The following is a 21,037-nucleotide window of genomic DNA, read 5'->3' as shown; positions in this document are numbered from 1 at the left end:
CATGAGGATCTACAGGTTCACAGCCTCTGCCCTGAAGTTGACTGAATTAAAAGTTCTGCCAGGCACAGTGGCTCACTCATGTAATCCCACCCACTTGGGAGGCCAATGCAGGGGGTGCTTACTTGAGGCCAAGAGTTTGAGACCAGCTTGGGCAACTTAGCAGAAACCTCATCTCTAATTAGGTGATTGTGGCAGAGAAACTTACAGTCCCAGCTACTCGGGAAGGCTAAGACAGGAGGATTACTTGAGCCCAGGAGATCACTTGAACTGGCTGTAGTCAACTATGAATGTGTCATTGCACTCTAGGTGTCACTGCACTCTAGCCTCGGTGACAGAGCAAGACCCCCATCTCTAAAAAAAAAAAATTAAAAGTGCTATGATATAGGTATTTGCTACATTTTGATGGCATACAGGCTGTAAAACATGAAGTGAAGTTTTTTATGTTTGATTATGCTAAAACCAGGCAAATTTTTACGTAGAAAAATGAGCAGAAACTTTTTTTAACATATTCAGTATGATCATAAATCAATAACTTTCATTGAAAACAATGATATTGCAACCTCTGTATCTAAGAGCATCTATCCAAGGCATAACTTTGGGATGAAGCCTATGTATTTCAGGAATTTTGTTATTCCGAATTTGCTGTACGCCACCATACTGATGTACAGGATGGAGGTTTGTGAGTCCCTCTATCTCATGTGAATACACATTGCATTAGACTGAATTTGTCGTTAGCCCATAGCATCACAGTGATGCATGTTAAACACATCCCTGAGGGTGCACTTCCATTTACCACCTCAAAAGGAAGCAGGACGCATAGACCTAGAATTTTGTCATAGAACTTAGGAACTCTGTAACTTTGTTACTTTTGTTCTCCTTACTGGCGCCTACTTTCCCTGGGCAGTATCCAAAGAATAAGCATCCTTTTCCCACATCTGCCCACGTCACTCCCTCATCTCCATAACATTTTGTACTATTCTGCTGTCTTAACCTCCCTCCCATACTCTTCCATCTTCTAATACTGTCCTTTATTTCCTTAACTCAAATCTACTTCTTTCCTGGGGATACTAAATTCTCTGAAGTTATCCCTAATGGTAGCTATTTATTTTCTCAAACACCAAGCATGCAGGGTTGGAGGTCATTTTAGTGCCATCCTTCCTTCTTGTTGTCCCTTACATACTATTGGTGCCCCCAGCTTCTTACAAAAATGTGGGCATATTTGATACTCACATAGTCTGGCTCTGTGACCTTTTCTCCTTATGATTACCTTCCACCAACCTCCCAGCCATTCCACTTCATGTATTGAGAAATAGAGCTTATGTTTCACAAGACTTCTTTTCCATCTAGATTCTTAACTGTTCAAAGCACAAATCCTAACATTTGTGTTCACTCTGTTCAGCTTTTACTCTGTTTCACAGGACAGAATTGAAACCATCAGTTAAGAATTCCTTCAACTACCTACATGGGTGTGACTTTCTTAGTTTTTCATTGGGATGGGGTTCCTCTTCCTGTCCAAGTGGATTCTTCCACCTGTGCTTTGGATTCCATCTCCTCCATCTCCCCAGGACCTTTGTTAGTCTCAGGCTGTTTGTCTTCTCTGTGGCGCCTAACAGTGCTGACCACTTTCTCAAAGCTCTCTCTCAGAGCCGATGATTCTATTGTCTAATGGTTTTCCTCTTTATTCTTCGGCTTTTTTGTACTAACATCATTTGCCAACTTATCCTTTCCACCTGACCCTTAAATATAGTTGTTTCTTGAAGCTTAGTCCTAGGCTTTTTTCTCTTCTGATGTTATTTTTTTTTCCCCAAGGCCTTTGATTTCAGCAACCAAATATATATTAATAACTCCTTTATTTTTAAAGATCAGGACCTTTTTAAAATATATATATATATATATATATATATATATATACACACATAATCTTGACCTTTACATTTCCAAAACTGAACCCAGAAATTCTAACCTCTGCTTTAATTCCCTAACAGAACAGGAAAGAGAAAAGTCAGGTTTCCTTCCAGTGTTCGCTGTTTTAGTGATTAGCCTGGCCTCTCAAGATTCAGGCCTTCTTGATTTCTCTGTCTCCCACACTCCTGCTGAGCCTGGCAAGCCCTTCCTATATTCCTATATGTCTCAAATTTATCCACTTGCTATCTTTGTACCTTTACTACTTTAGACCAAGCCACTCTCATTTCATCTCTTGTAGTCTCCTAATTAATCTTCTGTCTGTTCTTGTTATAATTTATTCTCCACGTGATAACTAGAATAATTTCACAAAAATTTAATGTCTTGAAAGTCTCAGTGGTTTCCCCTAACTTTTGGAATAAATAACAGAATCCTTTGAAAAGCTGACAAGGCCCAAATGATCTGGCCCCCGTTTGTGCCTGGCCACAATGGCAAACATACCTTTTCCCCTCTTTATTTGCACTTTAACTACTTTAGCTGTCTTTCTTTCTTTTTTTTTTTTTTTAATATATATTCATCACTTTGCTTCCTATTCTTGCATATGCAGCATTTTCCAACTTTTCTTTTTCTAGCTATTACATAGCCTTTAGATTTCAGCTTGAAGGAACCTTCTCAAACATACCATCACTCCCTTCTTCCCCCAACCACACATAAAATTAGGAAGGTCCCATTTTGTTTTTTATGATACTTATCATAGTTTTAATTAAATCATTAATTGGAATGATTCCAGTTCACCTTTCTTTCTAGAATGTTAAGTTCATGAAGCTCAAAGCACACACTATGTGTATCTGTTACTGCTTCAGCCTTAAACCTAACATAGTGCTTTAAGCTTAGTGTGTGCTAAATAATTAAATATTGCATGTTTTTCTGTAGCAATTAAAAATAAAACTTCAGGTGAAAGCAAACCATATGTACTTGTTTGGGGGGGGGCAAAACAAGAGGAAGGGAGATAAGGAGACAGTCTCCTTCCAAATCAAGACTTGATTGAGAAAGGAAGTCCTAAGGATAGTTACCAAAGAATGATGGTTGTACTAATTTTCAGACATCTGCTGCAGAAAACAAATGATTAGATCATAAGACACAGCATGTATGTGTAAAATAAGGGAGTCAATTACTTAAACATTTTTATGAAAAAAACTACAGTTAGTGAAAATCATACTTTTGAAAGCTAATACAGGAAAATACTCAGGGTGCTTAAGTGGATAAAGCTTAGTTACATATAAAGTCTTACATATAAGAAAACTAGGAAAACCTAATGGAAGGGAGTAATGGACAACAGTCAGTTGCTACCAAGAAATCAAGCAGAGTACTATGATTTGATGATAAGGCAATCATTGTTAACTTTGTTAGGAACACTTTCAGTGATATGGTGAAGTAGATGTCAGATTATAGTGAGTTTAAATAGTATTTATGGGAAAGTAGACGTAGCAAATAGAGATAATGCATTTCATTCATTTAACACTGTGTTACCCATTATAAACAAAGCGCTATGCTGGGTTTTGGGGAGACACAGAAAAAAGAATAACTTTGCTACATCCTCTCCTCATGAGCCTTTATTGTAGGATTTATTTTTTTTAATTGCCAGAAAGAGGGAGAGAGAGGAATATACCTGCTAACAGTGTGGTATTGAGAGGAGGCTGTTTATTTTTTTACAGATTTAAGCATACTTAAATGCTGATAGGTAAGAGCATACACAGGAGAGAAAATGACACCAAGAGAGAGATTAAGGCACAAAATCCATGAAATGTTATATTACCCCAGGATTTAGAATATGAGTTGAAAGACCCTGGATGAGAGAGAAGAATTCTCTTGCATTTAACAAGAGAAAAAGATGGATTCAGATGGAGCAGAATTTGGGGTTTTGGTGGCAAAAAAGTTGAAGGAAGCAAAATCGAAACTAACTGCAAAAGTAATAGCCGTGCGAGAGAAATATGGAATATTTGAAATAGCTGCCAGAGGGAGTGGAAGACAGTACCGACAAGGAGGGCAACTTCTTAGAAGTGCTGAGGTTCTTGACCTGGAATTTACAGTGACACCGATCCATTAGATTTGTGATCTGCAGCAGCACCATTCCATATGCTGGATGTGGAGACAATAAGGAATTATAATTGAGATCACACAGTATTGGGGTTTTGCCAGGTGAGTTTAGTGGATGCTAGCAAGGGAGCACTGGTGATGAACTATGGAGTGTAAGCTAGGAAGAAAGGAAGTAAATCCAGTTGGGGGCTCATAATTCAGTGCCTGGGACATAGATCAGGAAAAAATCAAGAGGTTTATGAACTGGTTGTCCCATGGTCTTCCTGATAGCATAAAAGGAAGAAATTGCAAATCAGAGGGTAGAATGTCTTAAGTTCATGTTTTTAGAGCTTTTCTGAGTGTGATCATGAGAGTGGGAAAAAAGGTCTCATTGAGAAAGACATGTGCAGTGAAGTCACGTGGCTGATACAGGTCTTGGAATAGAAATGAAGACTGAATTGGAAGCTAAATTATTCATTGACTATGATGTGGTAAGTGGGACAGGAGGTGGTGAACAGCATGGCCTTGACTCTAAGAGGAGTGGAGCTTTATTGCACAGGGACAGCAACCACACCTGACAGAATTGTCTGGGGTATATAGAGAGTTGAACCTTCATTGAAGGAGCTGAAGGGAAGATTGTGTCCTTCAGGAGGAACTAAGATTCAGTTAAGCCCGGAAGGAAAAAAAAAAACCCAAAAACATCCTTTGAAGAGATAGAGGATACAGATAACTGTATTGATCAAGGAACAGTGTAAGGATTGTACAGAAGAGTAATAGGAAGCTGGTTCTAGAAAGGGTAGGAGAGGACACAAGACTGAGAAGCTTCTTAAATACTGTCCTTGGGTCGTCTTCAATGGGAATGGTAGTTACAAGTTTATAGTTGTTTTTTCTCCACCATCAGTGGGATAGTCTATAAGATAACTTAAAGTTTCAATTTTCAGTTATATGGCTACAAGTTGTCAGAAGAGCCAAATTAAAAAAGAACCCAAGCTCGAACTTCCCACAAAAAAATTAAAAAAAAAAAAAATAGTTTTCCTGTGAGAAAGAGTATCTTAATGTCTTATAAAACAATCAGTACAATGAAATAAAAGGATAAAGGCAAAATTAAATCCTTAAATGCATGCCATATAATTAATTTGTGTTAAAGTATTCAAAATTCTGATTTAAAAATTACATCTAGAAAAATTGCCACCATCACTATTTGTTTACTGTATTTCTTTCTAGTTTTTGCTTTAGAAAATAATTTGTGTTTTATGGGAAAGAATTTCCTACAGCATGTAAAAGTTATCAAAATTTTTAAAAACCATGTTTACATGAACCTAATATGCATGAAAAGCCAGAAAAAGTAGATGCAAAGTTCCTAACTTTGTTAGTTGAAACTCTAAAGTGGATTGTATGTCTCCAAATACTTTAAAACACAAAGTAATCTTTGGAATACGTGACTTAATTTTTGATGTCCCTGTGGTTAGTCTAACAAATTTTGCCATGTCTTAGAAGAATTTATCTGGGAATCAATTGGCAAGTCAGTCACCTATTTATATCAGAGTGGAAGAATGATAGAGGTGGTAATAAATCTGGGGCAGTAACTGTTTCTTCAAAGAATGACCTTATATTCAATTCCAGATTAATTTAATTTGTTTGAGTATTTCCCAGTGACAAAACAAATGGAATATAGTGAAGCTTTTATAAATGAATACATTTCAGTTGCTTAGTGTTTTTAAATCACTCCATTCATTCTGCATGTATTAAAGAAAAACTTACTGTATAAATTATGCTATAATATATAGTAATAGATTTCTGAAAATTTAATAGATTTCTGAAGATAGATTTTTAAAAAGTAACGAGTCCTACCACAAATCACATTGTGTTCTCTTCTAGTGCTAGTCCATTAGACAACCATTTTTCCATACCTATCACAACATATTTACAATTCTCTGTTCTCCTTTTCTCTCTTAATATAGTAGGCGATGCCTGCCTATTGATCATTTTGTTTGGCTATGTAATAGTCCATCAGGTAATATCTTGTAATTTAGGGTTTTCCCTAGTGTTGGGATTTAAATTGTTTTAATCTTAGCTTCCCCATAACTTTTGTTTTCACCGAAGGCCAAAAAACCTCCTACAACATTAAATCTATTTTACCTTGTTACCTTAGGTTTATAACTTTAAGACCTATAGTCATTGTGGGGAAATGTGCCTAGAGAGAGATGTATAAATTCCAGTTTCCTTTTTTGTCAGTGTTAAAAAGTATATTTGTTTCCTTTCTAAGATCCTCTAAAAAAAGATCTTTTCAACCGATCATTTTTTTCTTAAGTCATTAGTTAGAGGCACCTGTTGCCAATAAATTTGGATGGTTCTAGAGTTGAAGGAAAAAATGTCATGTAAAAATAAAATAGCTTTATGATTTAACAACCAACCATACCATTTGTGTCTTTATGCATAAGATTCTCTTTTAATTTAAATAACTATCTTTAGTTGTTTTATCACTGCTAATGATAACGGGATTATTTCGGCAATGTTTTTATACCCTTTGGAAAAGTTTAGTGTTCTTTAGGGAAGCATTGTATTGAAACCATTAAGGCATTCTTCAGCACTGGGTACTACAATAACTGTAGGATGTCTTAGCTATTTTTAAATGTGTTTTCATAAGCAATATCTATAGTTCTCCATTCCACATTTTTTTAAAAAATTAGATGTCAGTCATTTGCCTAGAAACTTTTTTAGAAGGTTTATTACAAAGGGATAGAAAAAACATTAATTGATGATGGTTTAATAAATAAGAACATGCAATTAGTGAATCTTTAAAAGACCATTCTCACATGGATGATTATTTTTGTAGAATGAATACTTAACACTTTAATTTTATACTTATTGCTCGATCATTATATCTAATTATTTTGACCATTTATTCAAATAATAAACCTCTAAGTCTGAATATTTATAGTCAAGAATGGGTTTGGTGAAAAGAAGTAATTATATGTCTCTCTCTCTGTCTCTATTTTATTCCGCCTGCCATCGGAGTACAAAAATATACATTCACATCGTCTGTTTATTGCATCGTATTCTTAGATCATACAGATTTAGTTACAATACACACTCAGGTCAGCCAGCATTAAAAGACTGAAAAGAATGAAAACTACAAATGAGGACAGACGAGCTATGCATTATGTAATGACAAAACAGGTGTTCTGGAAGATAAACAATGTTCAGAAGCAAAAAAGATTTAAATACTTTGCATGTTTAATTACTTTATTCTGGCTATTAGACAAAAAACAAATAGCTTTCAGATGAAACCTAAACTTTCTGTAGTACAATTGAAGTACAGATTGTTGAATAGCTCTAAATTAATTTCTTTTTTTAGAGAAGGAAACTTTGTGCATGTAAAAAACAAACTTTTTTAAAAAACTATTCCTAGTGACATTTAAAAAGTTAGTGTCAATCCTATAAAGTGTACTTGATAGCATTATATGATTGTTTACCTTGAATTGTGAATTATTTTGCATGTGCTTCTCAGAGTCATACAAAGCTGAGCAGTCTAAGGGTGAGGATGCTAACATATTATCTGTTTTTGTTCTTAGGACAGTGAACTTTGACATAATAAAATACTTGTATGATTTCTTGTGAAAACAAGCTTCAAAGCCATATGGACACTGTGACAATGACTAAGCCAAGCTGTGTTCATCCAACTACTGAGCTGGCCAAGGAGAGGAGTTCTTTGGCTCTCTTGGATTTGTCCAAACAGGTGCTGGCCCAGCGTGGAATCTGATGAAAATACTCTGATTGGTCTGGGTGGATGTGAGCAGAAGACTATTTACCAGGGACCCTGGAGTATTTGGAAGCAACGTGTTAATTATAAACAGCAGGGTTTGAGCACAATCTGTTCTACTCTTAATGATGTTATCTTAACACTGAAATTGCCTGAAACCCATTTACTTAGGACTACATTTTGCTCTGTGAACTATCCCCTGCGCTTTGAACGTGCCAGCAGCCCTTGTTTATATGCCCAGTCTTTTCACTTCCTCGCTACAGGAGCCTCTGCAGTTGCTTGCCAAAGCAGATTTTCCTAAGGCCACCGTTTTAAAAGATCATAGTTGCAAAATATAGTAAATACAAAAGGCAAGGTAGTTCGATCAGATATAGACCAGCTTTCCATCTCTAAGCTAACTCGATAACTACAGTGTGCTTGTGTAGGTTTATCTGGTCATTCTCTGGCAAGTGACCATCCACCCCAGCTTTTTATCAGCATGATGGCTTTCTTTAATCATTGGCCTTTAAGAGTTTCACAATAAAATTTTTTTCCTGTTATTTTAGTTATGAACCTTGGTTCTGATTTTCTTGTCTGTTCATATTTTTGAAGAAGTTTTTGTTAGCATTTTAAAATTATTTTGAGGAGATTTAAAGTATTTCATTGCAGAGCTAAACTATTTTATTCTTTCATTCCTTTTTTGAAGAAAATTCTCACACTAGGCTCTCTCAGACAGACTTTTCTATGTAGTGCTAAGCTTTCAAAGAAAACAAGTAGTTACCTTCTTGCTTTTATTTAGAGATAATCAGGGAGAAAAGGAGTGGAATTCCTTTTTACTCTCTTTGTAATACAACAAGGGAAGATTTTCTTGCCCAAAGTGTGGCATCCACAAGTGGCAGCACATCCTACTCACCCTCTTACCCCACAGAAAATGGTGACGTTTCATGTTTCTCAAGATGTGGAGAGAAGCCAGGACCAGTTAAAGTTGTATATCGTGTGGATTCAGGCTTAGGTTTCCTATTCATATAAATCCACATGACATCAAGGTTGAAAGCAGTGTGGGGTGCTGATTTAAGGAAGAGCAGTGCCACCTGGCATAGTTTAGCCCCTCATATTTTGCTATGCAGACGCATGTCTGCTGTGCAGCCTGTCACAGATAGGGTCAGTCTGCATTTTGAAGGAAGAACTGTTACATTAGCAGAGGAGGAGAGATCATTAAATAGGAAACTGGGCAGCACAGAAAGGAGGTAGAGTTTTTTTAAAGTGACTGTCCCATGCTTTCCCCTCCCTGCTGGTCACCTGTCTCCTCTGCAGAATGTTTCCTATTCTGTACTGCCCGATGCCTTGGTACCAGCCCAGCGTGTGGCTTCCGTGCTTAATACCTTGTAACCAGATTTTCCCTGGTTTTCCTGATTGAGCTATCAGAACTTTCCTGTTTTATATTTTCTAATAGTTTGTTAAATGACTTACTAATTTGATTAATTTATTTAAATGAAGACTAACAGAGCTTAATATGGATATTAGCATTTTAACAACAGTCATCTGCAGATGTAATTCTCTAAATGGAAGATATAAATCTTCAATTACAAGAGGGAATCCAGTGATGAAAATTATTCTGACTGGTGGGCCAGAAATTTCTATTAAAAGAAGGCACTTAAATTGCATTCAACATCTACTCTACCTAGATGTAAAAGTTACTTAGGTTACTAAGCTATGGATTTTTAAAATATCTTTCAGTTACCATGAACCAGTTATACATAGGTAGGGGCCTTACTTCTTCCTCCCTCTTACTTTTGAATCATTTTCAGTCTCTGGATCAGTCTTCATTGATGAAACAATTCCTTTCGACAGCTCTGGAAGGGATTCTGATCCCCAAGACTTACCTCATTAAGCCCTAAACTCACAAAGGGATCAAGTCTTTATACCAGGGCGCTGTTTGAACTCTAGACTACCTTAGATCAAATACCTGACATATGAATATTGGCTGTGCGGCTTTAGGCAAGTTATTTAACCTGTTTGTACTTCCTGTGTTCTCACCTGTATATTGGAGAAAAGAATTTACCTCATAGAGTTATTTACAGGATTCAGTAAATTGTATATCTAATACAGTAGTTGTCCACTGAGGGCAATTTGTCCACCAAGGAACATTTAGTAATTTATGGAGACATTTTTGCACAGTTGGGTGTAGGGTGGTGAGGGGAGAGGCCAGGGATGCTGCTAAATGCAATAATGTGTCCCCCACCCTCCCATCCCCCATTTTTGGTTTTGCTTTCCTCAGTTTCAGTTATCTGTAGCCAACCTCAGACTATGGTCTGAAAATAATAAATAGAAAATTCCAGAACCAATATATAAGTTTGAAATTCAGTACTGTCCAGCTACATACCACCCAGGATGTGAATCATTTCTTTGCCTAGACTGTCCACACTGTATACTCATATGCCACTCATCTGTTAATTCCTCAGTAACCATCTAGGTTATCAGATCACCTGTTGGAGTTTCATATCACTTATGTTCAAATAACCTTTACTCAGTGACCCCAAAGTACAAGAGTAGTGACAGTTTGGATATGCCAAAGAGAAGCTGCAAAATATTTCCTTTAAGTGAAAAGGTGAAAGTTCTCAATAAGAACAGGGGGGAAAAAAAAAAAACAATACCACAAAACCGCTGAAGTTACCAAGATCTATGGTAAGAATAAATCTTCCATCTGAATTGTAAAGAAGGAAAAAGAAATATGTACTAGTTTTGCTGTGCATCTCAAACTGCAAAAGCTAGGGCCACACTGTATGAAAATGTGCATAAAATGGAAAAGGGTGGAAGATAATAATTTGTGGGTGGAAGACATGAACGGAAACATGTTCCAATTACGGGAATTGGGTTCAGTACAATCCAAGATTTTCAGGCATCTACTAGGAATCTCAGAACATACTGCACATAAAGGTGGACAACTGTACTAAAACACACATCTCTTAACAGTTATATAGCCCAAAATGTGAATTGTGCAGAGGTTGAGAAACCCTAATCTGAGTAAGGTATCTTAGTACAAAGTAAGTGCTCAATAAATGCTAGCTATTTTTATTATCATGAAGTATTTTTGACCTAGAAAGGAGATAGTGAGGGAATGTGGCAACTCATTCTAACTACTAAGAGATGTATATCTTTTTTTTTTTCTTACTTTCTCTTGCCTAATCATACTTGGAAAAATTTCTTGTTTAAATTTTGGAGTTACTCAAATGGGCACAATACCTTGGATTCTTATTTTTAGAATTGAAAGGTCTGCTGGGCTCTAATCCATATGCAGATTTCACTACTTATTTTTTAGGATCCTGTGAGATATTTGAAAGTATAGCTAAATAATCAAAACAGAGAATAGGTGACTGAGGACTTACATTGTTCACCCTCATGGTGTAACAGCTGAACAATCCATACTTCCAATGGATTTTGTTAACCAACTGGTTAATATAATTAAGATGACCTACAGCATAAAAAACTCAGACATGCAGAAGCCTATTTAGTCTCTCCAAAGTGTGCACCACTCTGCTTTGTGCTATTTAAAGAAAAAGTAATGGATCAAGTCCAAGAATAATACATATCTTATCATATTAATTACTCAGTAAGTCCAAAAATAGTAGACGAAATTCAGAAACTGCACAGAGCTGTAAGAGCATCCTTCACTGCTGCCTGAAGTCTCACACTATTGTGTACCACAGTTGTTTGCATTTTATACCTTTAGCCATAGGCAGAGATGTGGATTGGAGATAATTAGACTAGAGGTTGATATTATTCAGCTTCATCTCCTACTTTTGAAAGCTTTTACTACAAAGTATGCGGCATATCATGTGAATAGTTTAGATAATTTTGCATGTATTTAGTCTGCTGGCACAATCTGCTTTCAGAAATGCTTAGTAGAGCTCAAAGAAATTTTTCCTATCAAGAAACCAACATTTCACTCAAATTTGCTCTTAAATGCCCTGAATGCACAGTTAATGTTCATTTTCTAGCAGTGATACACATTTATGAGACACAGTATGAGAAGTAGGAATTTGGTAGAGCAGAGAAAATTGTAATCAATTCATTCATTTAACTGCATGTTGATGCACAGTAATGATAGGAATTTTAGAAGGCATTCAAGTGTTTGAATAAATAGTGGTAGCTTTGGCATGATGCAAAGAGCCTGGTTTTAGAGGCACTAGAGATTTGCCTGAGTTTTGGATAAACCATACTCCATTTTATTGCTCTTTCCAAGAGTCGAGGATCTGATTTTAATGGCATTTTCCATTAAAGTATTCAATATTCATTTAGCAAATTCTCAGTACAGCTGAATGCCTTGTGTTAGGTGCAAGGAATACAACAGTGGACAAAGGAAACAGGTTTCTGGCCTAAACAATAGGTGCTATCATTGTAGAGCCATTCCTGAAATAGAAAATCCTGGGGGAGGACTAGGTCTGCAGGGGTGGGGAAGATTAGGAGCTCAATTTTGGACATGTTTCCATTGAGGTACTTGTGTGAAATCCAAAAGGAAATGTAAAATAGGTAGTTAGATCTAGATTGGAAACTAGATTTACTAGAAATATAAACAGTGGTATTAATGAGGATAAGAGGTAGTTATATGGTGACTTAGAGATCAGAGTCTAAAAAGGACTTACAGGGAAAGACCATCTCAAAGTGAATTAAAGAAAATACATATTAATAGAAAGTATTCACCCCCTTTGTTCAAGAACTATAAATTAATTTTATTTTTTTCTTTAACTGTTCTCCACTGTTCATGTAACCCTCGTTCCCTTCAGCATATGAAGGGGCAAAAAGAGACATAGCTAAGTCTTATTTAGTTAGTATCTAGCCCAAAAAGGAAAAATCAAACCCACATAGCATCTTAATTCTATAAAGAATGTTAGATCACATGGTCTTCCCATGTGCTATCTCCACTTCCTCATGGCCTGGTGACTAGGTTCTGAAAGCCACATCCTGGGAGAAATGATCAGAAGCTGCATGGCCTTTTCTTGTCTAGGCTCAGGAGTCACATAGCATCACTTTTGCAGCATGGTTTTTGTCAATCAAGACTGTGCTAAAGAGCCACCTGTGTTTAAAAGGAGGGGAGTAGACCTACCTCTTGGTGAAAGGAGTGCCAGAGAATTTGTAGACATGCTTTAAACCACCACACAGAATATAATAGGTTGAAAATGTTATTATGGGATACAGAAGTAATATATTTTATGTTATCTCAAAGTTTGAATTTGTATGGCAGAGATTGCTGGTTGCCCACATGTCCTACCCTTCCCCCAGGTACCTTTCTCTGTACTGTGAAAGCACAGTAGCCTAGGCTGCAAGAAGACCAGTATGATTAGAGCATAACAAAGAAGGGCAATTGTGGTAGGAATTGAAATCAGAGAAGTGATGGGAGCTAGGTCCTACAAGGCCTTGCAGTTAATTGAAGGACCTTGGTTCTTAGTCTGTGTGAGTTAAGGAGTGCTGAAGATAGTTGAGGAGAAAAGTCAATGAGCTGGCTTAGATTTTGGAAAGGATCGCTGAATGCGATGTTGAGAATAGGCTGTAGGGAGCCAAAGGAGGAAGCAGGAAGATTAGTTAGAAAATTATTAAAATAATGCAGGTGATTTGGGTGGCGCCTGTGGCTCAAAGGAGTAGGGCACTGGCCCCATATGCCAGAGGTGGCAGGTTCAAACCTAGCCCTGACCAAAAAAAGCAGGTAACCAATAATGGTGGCTCAGATAAGGTTAGCAGTGAAAGTGATGAGAAGTCAGATTCTGGGTATAATTTGAAATAAACTTCTATAGGACTTGCTAAATAATTGGGCATCAGTTGTGAAAGGGTCAAGGATAACTTCAGAGTTTTTAATCTGATCATCTGGAATAGTAGAGTTGACCCTAGCTGAGATGAGGAGGACTGAAAGGGAAGGTGTTTAGAGGCACAGAGTAAGAGGTTCAGGTATGAGCATAGTAAGGTAGGGATCTCTATTAGATACCTACTATAGTTTGAATGTCTATGTCCCTCCAAATTTTATATTTTGAAACATAATCACCAATGTAATGGCATTAAGGTGATTCGGTCATGAAGGCTCTGCCTGCATGAGTGGATTGATTAAGTGACCTTGTAAAAAGGTGTGAAGGAGCAGCTGTTCACCCCTTTTCGCTCTTCCATCTCTTGTGCCATGTGAAATCACAGCATTTTTCTCTTGTGTTCTTTTGCCCGTCTGTGCCTTCTATCACATAAGTTCATAGCTCTCCTCCCTTCTGGAGGATGCAGCAACAAAGTGCCATCTTAGAAGTGGAGAGCAGCCCTTGGCAGAGACTGAATCTGCTAGGCCCTTAATCTTAGACTTTCAAACCTCCAGAACTGTGAGCAGTAAATTTCTATTTGTTAATTACCCAACTGTTTGGTATTTTGTTATAGCAGCTTGAAAGAACTAAGACATTATCTGAGTGGATGTCAAATATGCAGTTCAGTAGACAAGTCTAAAATTCAGGGTAAAAGCCCAGGCTAGAGGCACAAACTTGGAAGTTGTCAGTATAAATGGAAATATGTAAGGGAAAATTACATGTGGGTAATTAGCTCCTCTGGGTTAAGAAACTTCATCTATTCAATGGAAAGTGCTGAGCTCCTGCATAGGAGCAGAGTTTCTTTAGAGAAGGTGGACCTCCCTTCCTTGGAGAGTTGTTCCTAAATTCTAAGGGCTGTTTTGGTAATCTTTTCTATGAGAAGATAGGATTTGAGATACAATTGAAATTGCCTTTCTAAAGTGCTTTAAAAAAAAAAATTCAAATACTGAATAATTACATTTTAAAGTAAAATATCAAATGGCCCTTGAGTATTAAGGTAAAGGAAAATGTTGGGCACAATGGTGTATGCCTATAGTCCCAGCTACTCAGGAGATTGCAGCAGGAGGATCATTTAACTCTGGGCAACATAGTTAAGACTTTGTCTGTAAAAAAATAATAATTAAAAAAATAAAGAATTTACCCAGCACAGTGGCTCATGCTTATAATCATTGCATTCTGAGAGACAAAGCAGAAATTTGCTTGTGCTCAAGAGTTAAGAGACCAACCTAAGTAAGAACTAGAACCCATCATTATAAAAAATGGAAAAATTAGCCAGGCATGATGGTGTGAGCTTGAAGTCCCAGCTACTCAGGAGACTGAGGCAGGAGAATCACTTAAGCGCAAGAGTTTGAGGTTGCTGTGAGGTATGATGACACCACTGCACTCCAGCAAAGTTACAGGGACAGAAAACAGATTGTTGCCCCATCCTGGGAGTGGAGCCATTGGATTGACTATAAAGAGTCAGGAGGAAACTTTATTGTGGGTATTGAAACATTCTGTGTCTTGATTGTGGCCAAAGTTAAATGTCTGCATTTTCTAAAATTCAAAGAACTATACACCTAAAATGGATGATTTTATTGTGTGTAAATTATATTTCATTATGACTAGGTTTTTAAAGAAAGACCCACCTATGTGCAGTTTATAAGAAACTCCATTTAAGTATACATCCAAAAAGTATATTGGTTAAAATATTAAGCCCATAAAAGGACAGTTCAACAGCTACACACTCAACAGTGAGCAAGTGCTCAGCGGAGGCTGAGGTTTTGGTTAAGACTCAATGACAACTAGGTTTGTAAATATGCTTCCCAGCGTTAGTGACATTTGATAGTTATTCTGGTTGGAAATCAGTGTCAGCAGTAGTAAAATTAAATTATAATTGGCAGGACAGAAGAATATATATGGGGAGAAAATAACCAATACAAAGAAATAACTACGAACATGAGGATTAGAGAACAAGTGATAGCACCATCATGGAGTGTTTTTCCATCTGACAGAGTCACTTACTTTAAGGATCATCTACCCATGACCTTGATGAAATCCATATCGTCACTTATAGACAGTGTCTTTATAACCAAGTTCTACTGAATATGTATTCGTTAAGTGAAAGAAGCCCTAGGAAGCTTCAATGCTAGACAGGTGCTGGGTGATTGGGCATAGGGAATTGGCTTTGTCATCATACAGTGGCTTGACAGCTAAGAAGGTTAGGCTTGGGGCTGGGCCATGGAGTGTTGTATGAGGACATGGGATTATTCCAGTTGATGGTATTCCTGCAGAATTTTCTTCTACCTATTTTCACATCAGGTGAAGAGATAACTGTATTTCTGGTTTATTGTTTGATGAAGGATTCTTAAAATGAAAATGCTTACTGATAGTTGTTTATGCCCACAGAAGCCTAAAAAAACCCCAGAGAATTAAAGCAAGCAATTTCAGTGGAAAGGTGACTACTTTGAAAAATCAGTGACAACTTTCATCCTTGTTAGGTGTTAAGGCCAGAAAACGATCTGACTTTCTCAAATGATTTAGGGCCTCATGTTTATTATTTTTTATTGTTCAAGGTTATTCTACCTAAGTTAGGCTTCAACTGGCCTTCACTCTTCTCTCTTTGTGGTGATGAGAGGTACTTCTTAGAGTCCTTGCCCTGATCTGCTGTTTCTCATCTACTGTTGGTCGAAGTCTTTCAATAGCATGTACCTTTATTATAGATGGACCAGAATGTCAGTCATCTTTAAGATGATGAGTATCTGTGGAGAAATTCTGAACTAGAGGTAGATTTAGGACTCACTGGTTTATGTCTTGTAGCTAAAGCCCTGACCATGAATGAGAACCTACAAAAATCAATATTAGAGGAAAAGGCCGTGATAGATGCTAGAGAGATTTGAGTCATTGATGCAAGGAAGAAAGTTTCAACCGGCAAGAGTATTAACTCTGTCAAATCACAAAGTTTAATAACAGATATGGTCAAAAATTTACCTGTTGCACTTGACAATTAGCCGAAATGACTTTATTAAAAGCATTCTCATTGGAATTTAGGTTGAGTAGAAGACAGATTGCAATAACTTGTAGTCAGAATCTTGACTCTGAAAGAAAGTAATTCTTATGGTTTAAACTGTGTCCCCCGAAAATTATACACTGAAGTCCTATCCTCTGTACCTCAGAATGTGATCTTCCTTGGAAATAGGATCTCTGCAAATATAATTAGCTAAGATGAGGTCATTGGGGTGGGCTCTAATCCAACATGACTAGCATCCTCATAAGAAGGGGAAATTTGAACACAGACATGCATTTAGGGAGAACGCCGTGTGAACCTGACCATGGCCATCTACATGTCAAGGACAGAGGACTGGAACTGATTGTCCCTCAGAGCCCTCAGAAGGAACTCACCCTCTGACACTTTTATTTCCCACTCCAGAACTGTAAGACAATAAATTTCTGTTGTTTAAGCCATCCAATTTGTGGTATATTTTTATGGCAGTCCTAGGAAACTAATGTAGTAGTATAGAAAAACTCAGGGTTGAGGAAAGCTGATCTTTTCAGAGTATGGGAAAATTGAATGTGTTGACGTGCATAGCAAAGGAATAAGATAGAGGACGTGGCAATGATACAGATGGGGCACAATACTGAGGAAATAGACTTTGGCAAGGTGTTTTTCAAACTCTTAGCAATCTATAAAAAAATGCTTTTAAAACATGACTCAGTACACACAGGTACACAATTTAAACAAAGTTTTGCTTCCCCTTATTAATAAGTAACAAAGTTAACACCAAATATTTATTTTATTTTATCATTTATTTTTTGAGACAGAATCTATGTTGCCCTCAGAAGGGTGCCATGGCATCACAGCTCACATCAACCTCAAACTCTTGGGCTTAAGCGATTCTCTTGCCTCAGCCTTTCAAGTAGCTGGGACTACAGGTGCCTGCCACACGCCTGGCCATTTTTAATACCAAATATTTACTGATATTTAAATACTACTTAGAAAAATAAGGGAATATACATCCTATAAAATCAAACAAAAAGTGAAAATGCTGTTTGTAACCAACCAGAGTTGTTGACAATGTTTTGAGAAAGACAGTGCCAGAAGATAGGCAGGGCTTAGCCTCGGGCAGAAGGGTGGTGGAGGTCCTTGTCTTCCACTGAAGCAGGTATTGGGAAGGATGCCTGGGGGCGTAGCTAGGTTTGCTGAAGTGAAAGTGTGAGCATTCTCAGCTGCTGCACATACTCTCTGGATGAGGAGAGAAGGCCATCTGCCAGAAAGTAAGTGGAGAAGACGTGGGTGAGAAGAATGGCAAAGATGTGTGGTAGCCGCAGCAGGCAATGAAAAAAGGGATACGAGGCTACAAGTATGTGACCTGGCTCTGAAGGAGCTGTTGGCCAGAGAACTGTGACCCTATTGGGAGGGATCAGACCACCCTCATGACTGCTGCCCTGTCCAGTCTGGTTCGTTTCTGCTTTCCTCAGCTACCAGTCCTTGGCTCCTGGCACTCTTGGCTTCACCCTATGTGCTGTAGGTTGTACCAAACATAAATCTGGGGGTCTGTCTCATTTTCCTTTTGTGCCCACCACACACCATGGAAGTTTCTAGACCTGAAAAAAATACATGTTCTTGATTGATTGGTCTTCAAAGTATGGTTTATTCAAAGTGTGGTTCATCACAGCTCCAGTATCACCTGGGAGCTTGTTATACGTGGAAACCTCAGAGCCCACTTCTGACCTTCTAATTAAATTCTACATTTAAAATGTAGATACACACTTGATTCATGTGCACATTAAAAATTTAAGAAGCACTGTCCTAGAACAGTGGTTCTCAATCTTGACTACAAAACAGAATTACCTGAAAAGTTAAAATGCTTTTTACTGAAGGAATTAGGAGCTCTGGGACTTGGGACTTGGAGTTTGGGACTTGCAGTTCTACTGTGCAGCAGGGCTGAACCCTGTCTCCTACAACCTTGTTGCATATATCTTATTTCTTATAGTCCATTTAGCTATAAGGGTCCTTGGTGGACATTTTGTTCCCAGCAACTCTTCAAGGGGTGAGTCTACACTCAGTCTACACAGAGGTTGACTAGACATGGCCTGACCCCTCAGTCACCCTCTCCCTGTGTACATCTGTTAGAAAGTTATATCTTTTATTGAACCAAACTTCTCCCTTAACCTTAACCTGCTGATTCTTGTTCTATTCATGTGGACCATACAAAACAAAAATAATTGCTGTGTAACAGGGGTATTATTTTTAAAAATGCTCCTGATAGAGTTTCCCTTCCTTCCTTCCTTGGGAGGCAGATGCTAGAAGGCAGATGACACCCGCAAGGTGGAAGTGTGATTTAGAGAAATTTCTTGAATTGTTCTCTGATTATAAAAAAAAAACAAAAAAGAGGAGAAAGCCTTTGATACTGAGCGTGGTGGGGGGTGCATTAATAGAGGATGAGAATGGGTACCATGGGGCTGGGTGGTGGTGGAGAAGGAGGGAGAGGGAGGAAGTGAAGGGTGAGAACCCTAACATGGGTTTCTTAGCTCTCTCCCTCATCCTCAGTTTCATGAAGGAAATCCCAGGAAGATGGTAGGTTAAGTGAGTTAGAAAGAACCAGAGATGTTTGGGAAAATCCTGGAGTGAGGAATGGGGGTTCTTTGTCTTTTTTTGCTAAAGTATATCTTGATACTTTGCAGAATTTCCAAGGACACAGCTAAGTGGCCCCTCTGTGAAAGAGAACTGATGTACATAATGCTTCCTATAGGTAGATTCAAAATAAGAAAACTGTCTGGAGGGGAGGTGGGGCAAATGTAGCCTTGCAGTATGTGATCTTACCCCAGGACCATGTGGAGAGAGCAGTCAAGAGGTCCACGGCTCCAAAGAGACCCAGGAACTGAATGGTGACCCAGAAGTAGCTGTGGGACTTGGGAACCTTAAGACTAAGGACACAACAGGACCCACAGACTTCAGGCATGAATGCCTGGGGACCAAAGACATGGCTATCTTTAGAGGACAGGGAGGACCTAGAGGACAGTGGATAAACCAGAAGGGACATCAGACCTCCCTTTCCAGGTGCCAGATTTAAACTAAACCCTCCTACTCCCAAATTTGCTCGCTCCTGGCAGAAGAGCAAAGGTAAGGAGATGATGCAGATTTGACTGAGGTTTAATTCTGAAGCTATTCTCCTCCCATAGCCAGAGTGGATATTTCCAGCAAGGAAACTTATTCCTATCATCTGGAATGAAGACGCTGACTCTTACAGCCAGGTGTGGTGGAGCTGGGTTTATAACCCTGATATCTAAAGCTCATGGCCATAGTATTTCCCTCTGAACTGATGACCAACGCAGTGGCGCAGACATCAGGGACGGTCACCCAGAGAATAATTTGGGAGCTGAAGGGTAAGCCGATGGGTAAGCCATCGCTCTAAGGTAGGTCACTAAACTCCCTCCTGCCTTTTCTCTAAAGAAAGTAGAGTCAGACATTTAAGGGCATGGATTTTTGGAGTCAGATTGTGCATATTCAAATCTTAACTGCTTACTATCTATAAGCAAAGTTACTTTTCTCTTTTTTCTTTTCTTTCTTTATTTCTTTTTTTTTTCTTGAGACTGAGCTTCAGTCTTTCACCCTGGCTAGAGTGCAGTGGCATCATCATAGTTCACTACAACCCCAAACTCCTAAGCTCAAGCGATTCTTCTGCCTCAGCTTCCTGAGTAGCTGTGACTACAGGCGCCATGCCCAGCTAATTTTTTCTATTTTTAGGAGACAAATAGTCTCCCACTTGGTCAGGCTGGTTTCAAACTCTTGAGCTCAAGCAATCCTCCTGCTTTGGACTCCCAGAGTGTTCGAATTACAGATGTGAGCCACCGGACGCAGCCACAAAGTTACTTTTCTTATCCTTGTCCCTTGTGCCTTTTCTTGTTCCTTGTCTATTAAAAAGGAATAATAATAGTAGCCACCTCATAGGACTATTCAAGGATGAGTGCTCAGAACAGTTTTTGGCAATAGTAAATAAAAAATGTTAGCTATTTTTATTATTGTCTAAGAACAAGAGCCTTGGATGAGTCTGAGGTTGTAGGTGACAACAACAAAGTGGTAGCCTCATTGCAAGGAAAATTGATGCAGAGCAACGGTTTTCAACATTGGCTGAATATCAGAGTAACTTAGGGAATTTAAAAAAAAAGAACCCAGACTACACTCAGACCAATTAAATGAGAATCTCTGAGATAGCAATATATTAAAACTTTCCAGTTAATTCCTACATAGTACCAAGACAGAGAACCCTGATGCGTGGAGCTGGGAACCAGGTACCTGAGTGAGGGACCAACTGGTGGTGCCCCTCCCCAGGCTGCACATGTGTCTGGTTCTGGCTTGCTCTTTCCTTCAAGGCAGTGTGCCTGGTAGTGGTCTCATTCATCCCACATAGGCACACAGCATCCACCGTGAGCCAGGCAACCGTGCTGGGCCTAGAGATGGAGCAGCAAATCAGACTTGGGCCCCATGTCCATAAGGCATCCACAC

General features: G+C 38.4%; 1 protein-coding gene across 2 annotated transcripts in view; it reads left to right on the top strand.

Moving 5' to 3' along the window:
• Positions 1 to 20,054, top strand: part of ORC5 (origin recognition complex subunit 5) — a 100,583-nt gene extending 80,529 nt beyond the window's left edge. For both annotated transcript variants that reach the window (XM_053609551.1, XM_053609552.1), the window contains one exon: positions 7,554 to 20,054. In XM_053609551.1, the coding sequence (XP_053465526.1) occupies positions 7,554 to 7,599 (46 nt within the window). In that variant the 3' untranslated portion in view covers positions 7,600 to 20,054. The remainder of the gene's footprint in view (positions 1 to 7,553) is intronic.
• Positions 20,055 to 21,037: the final 983 nt, after the last annotated feature.

Source organism: Nycticebus coucang, chromosome 11 (genome assembly GCF_027406575.1).
Source record: "Nycticebus coucang isolate mNycCou1 chromosome 11, mNycCou1.pri, whole genome shotgun sequence".
NCBI classification, from domain to species: domain Eukaryota; kingdom Metazoa; phylum Chordata; class Mammalia; order Primates; family Lorisidae; genus Nycticebus; species Nycticebus coucang.
This window is presented reverse-complemented; position numbering and strand designations above follow the sequence as displayed.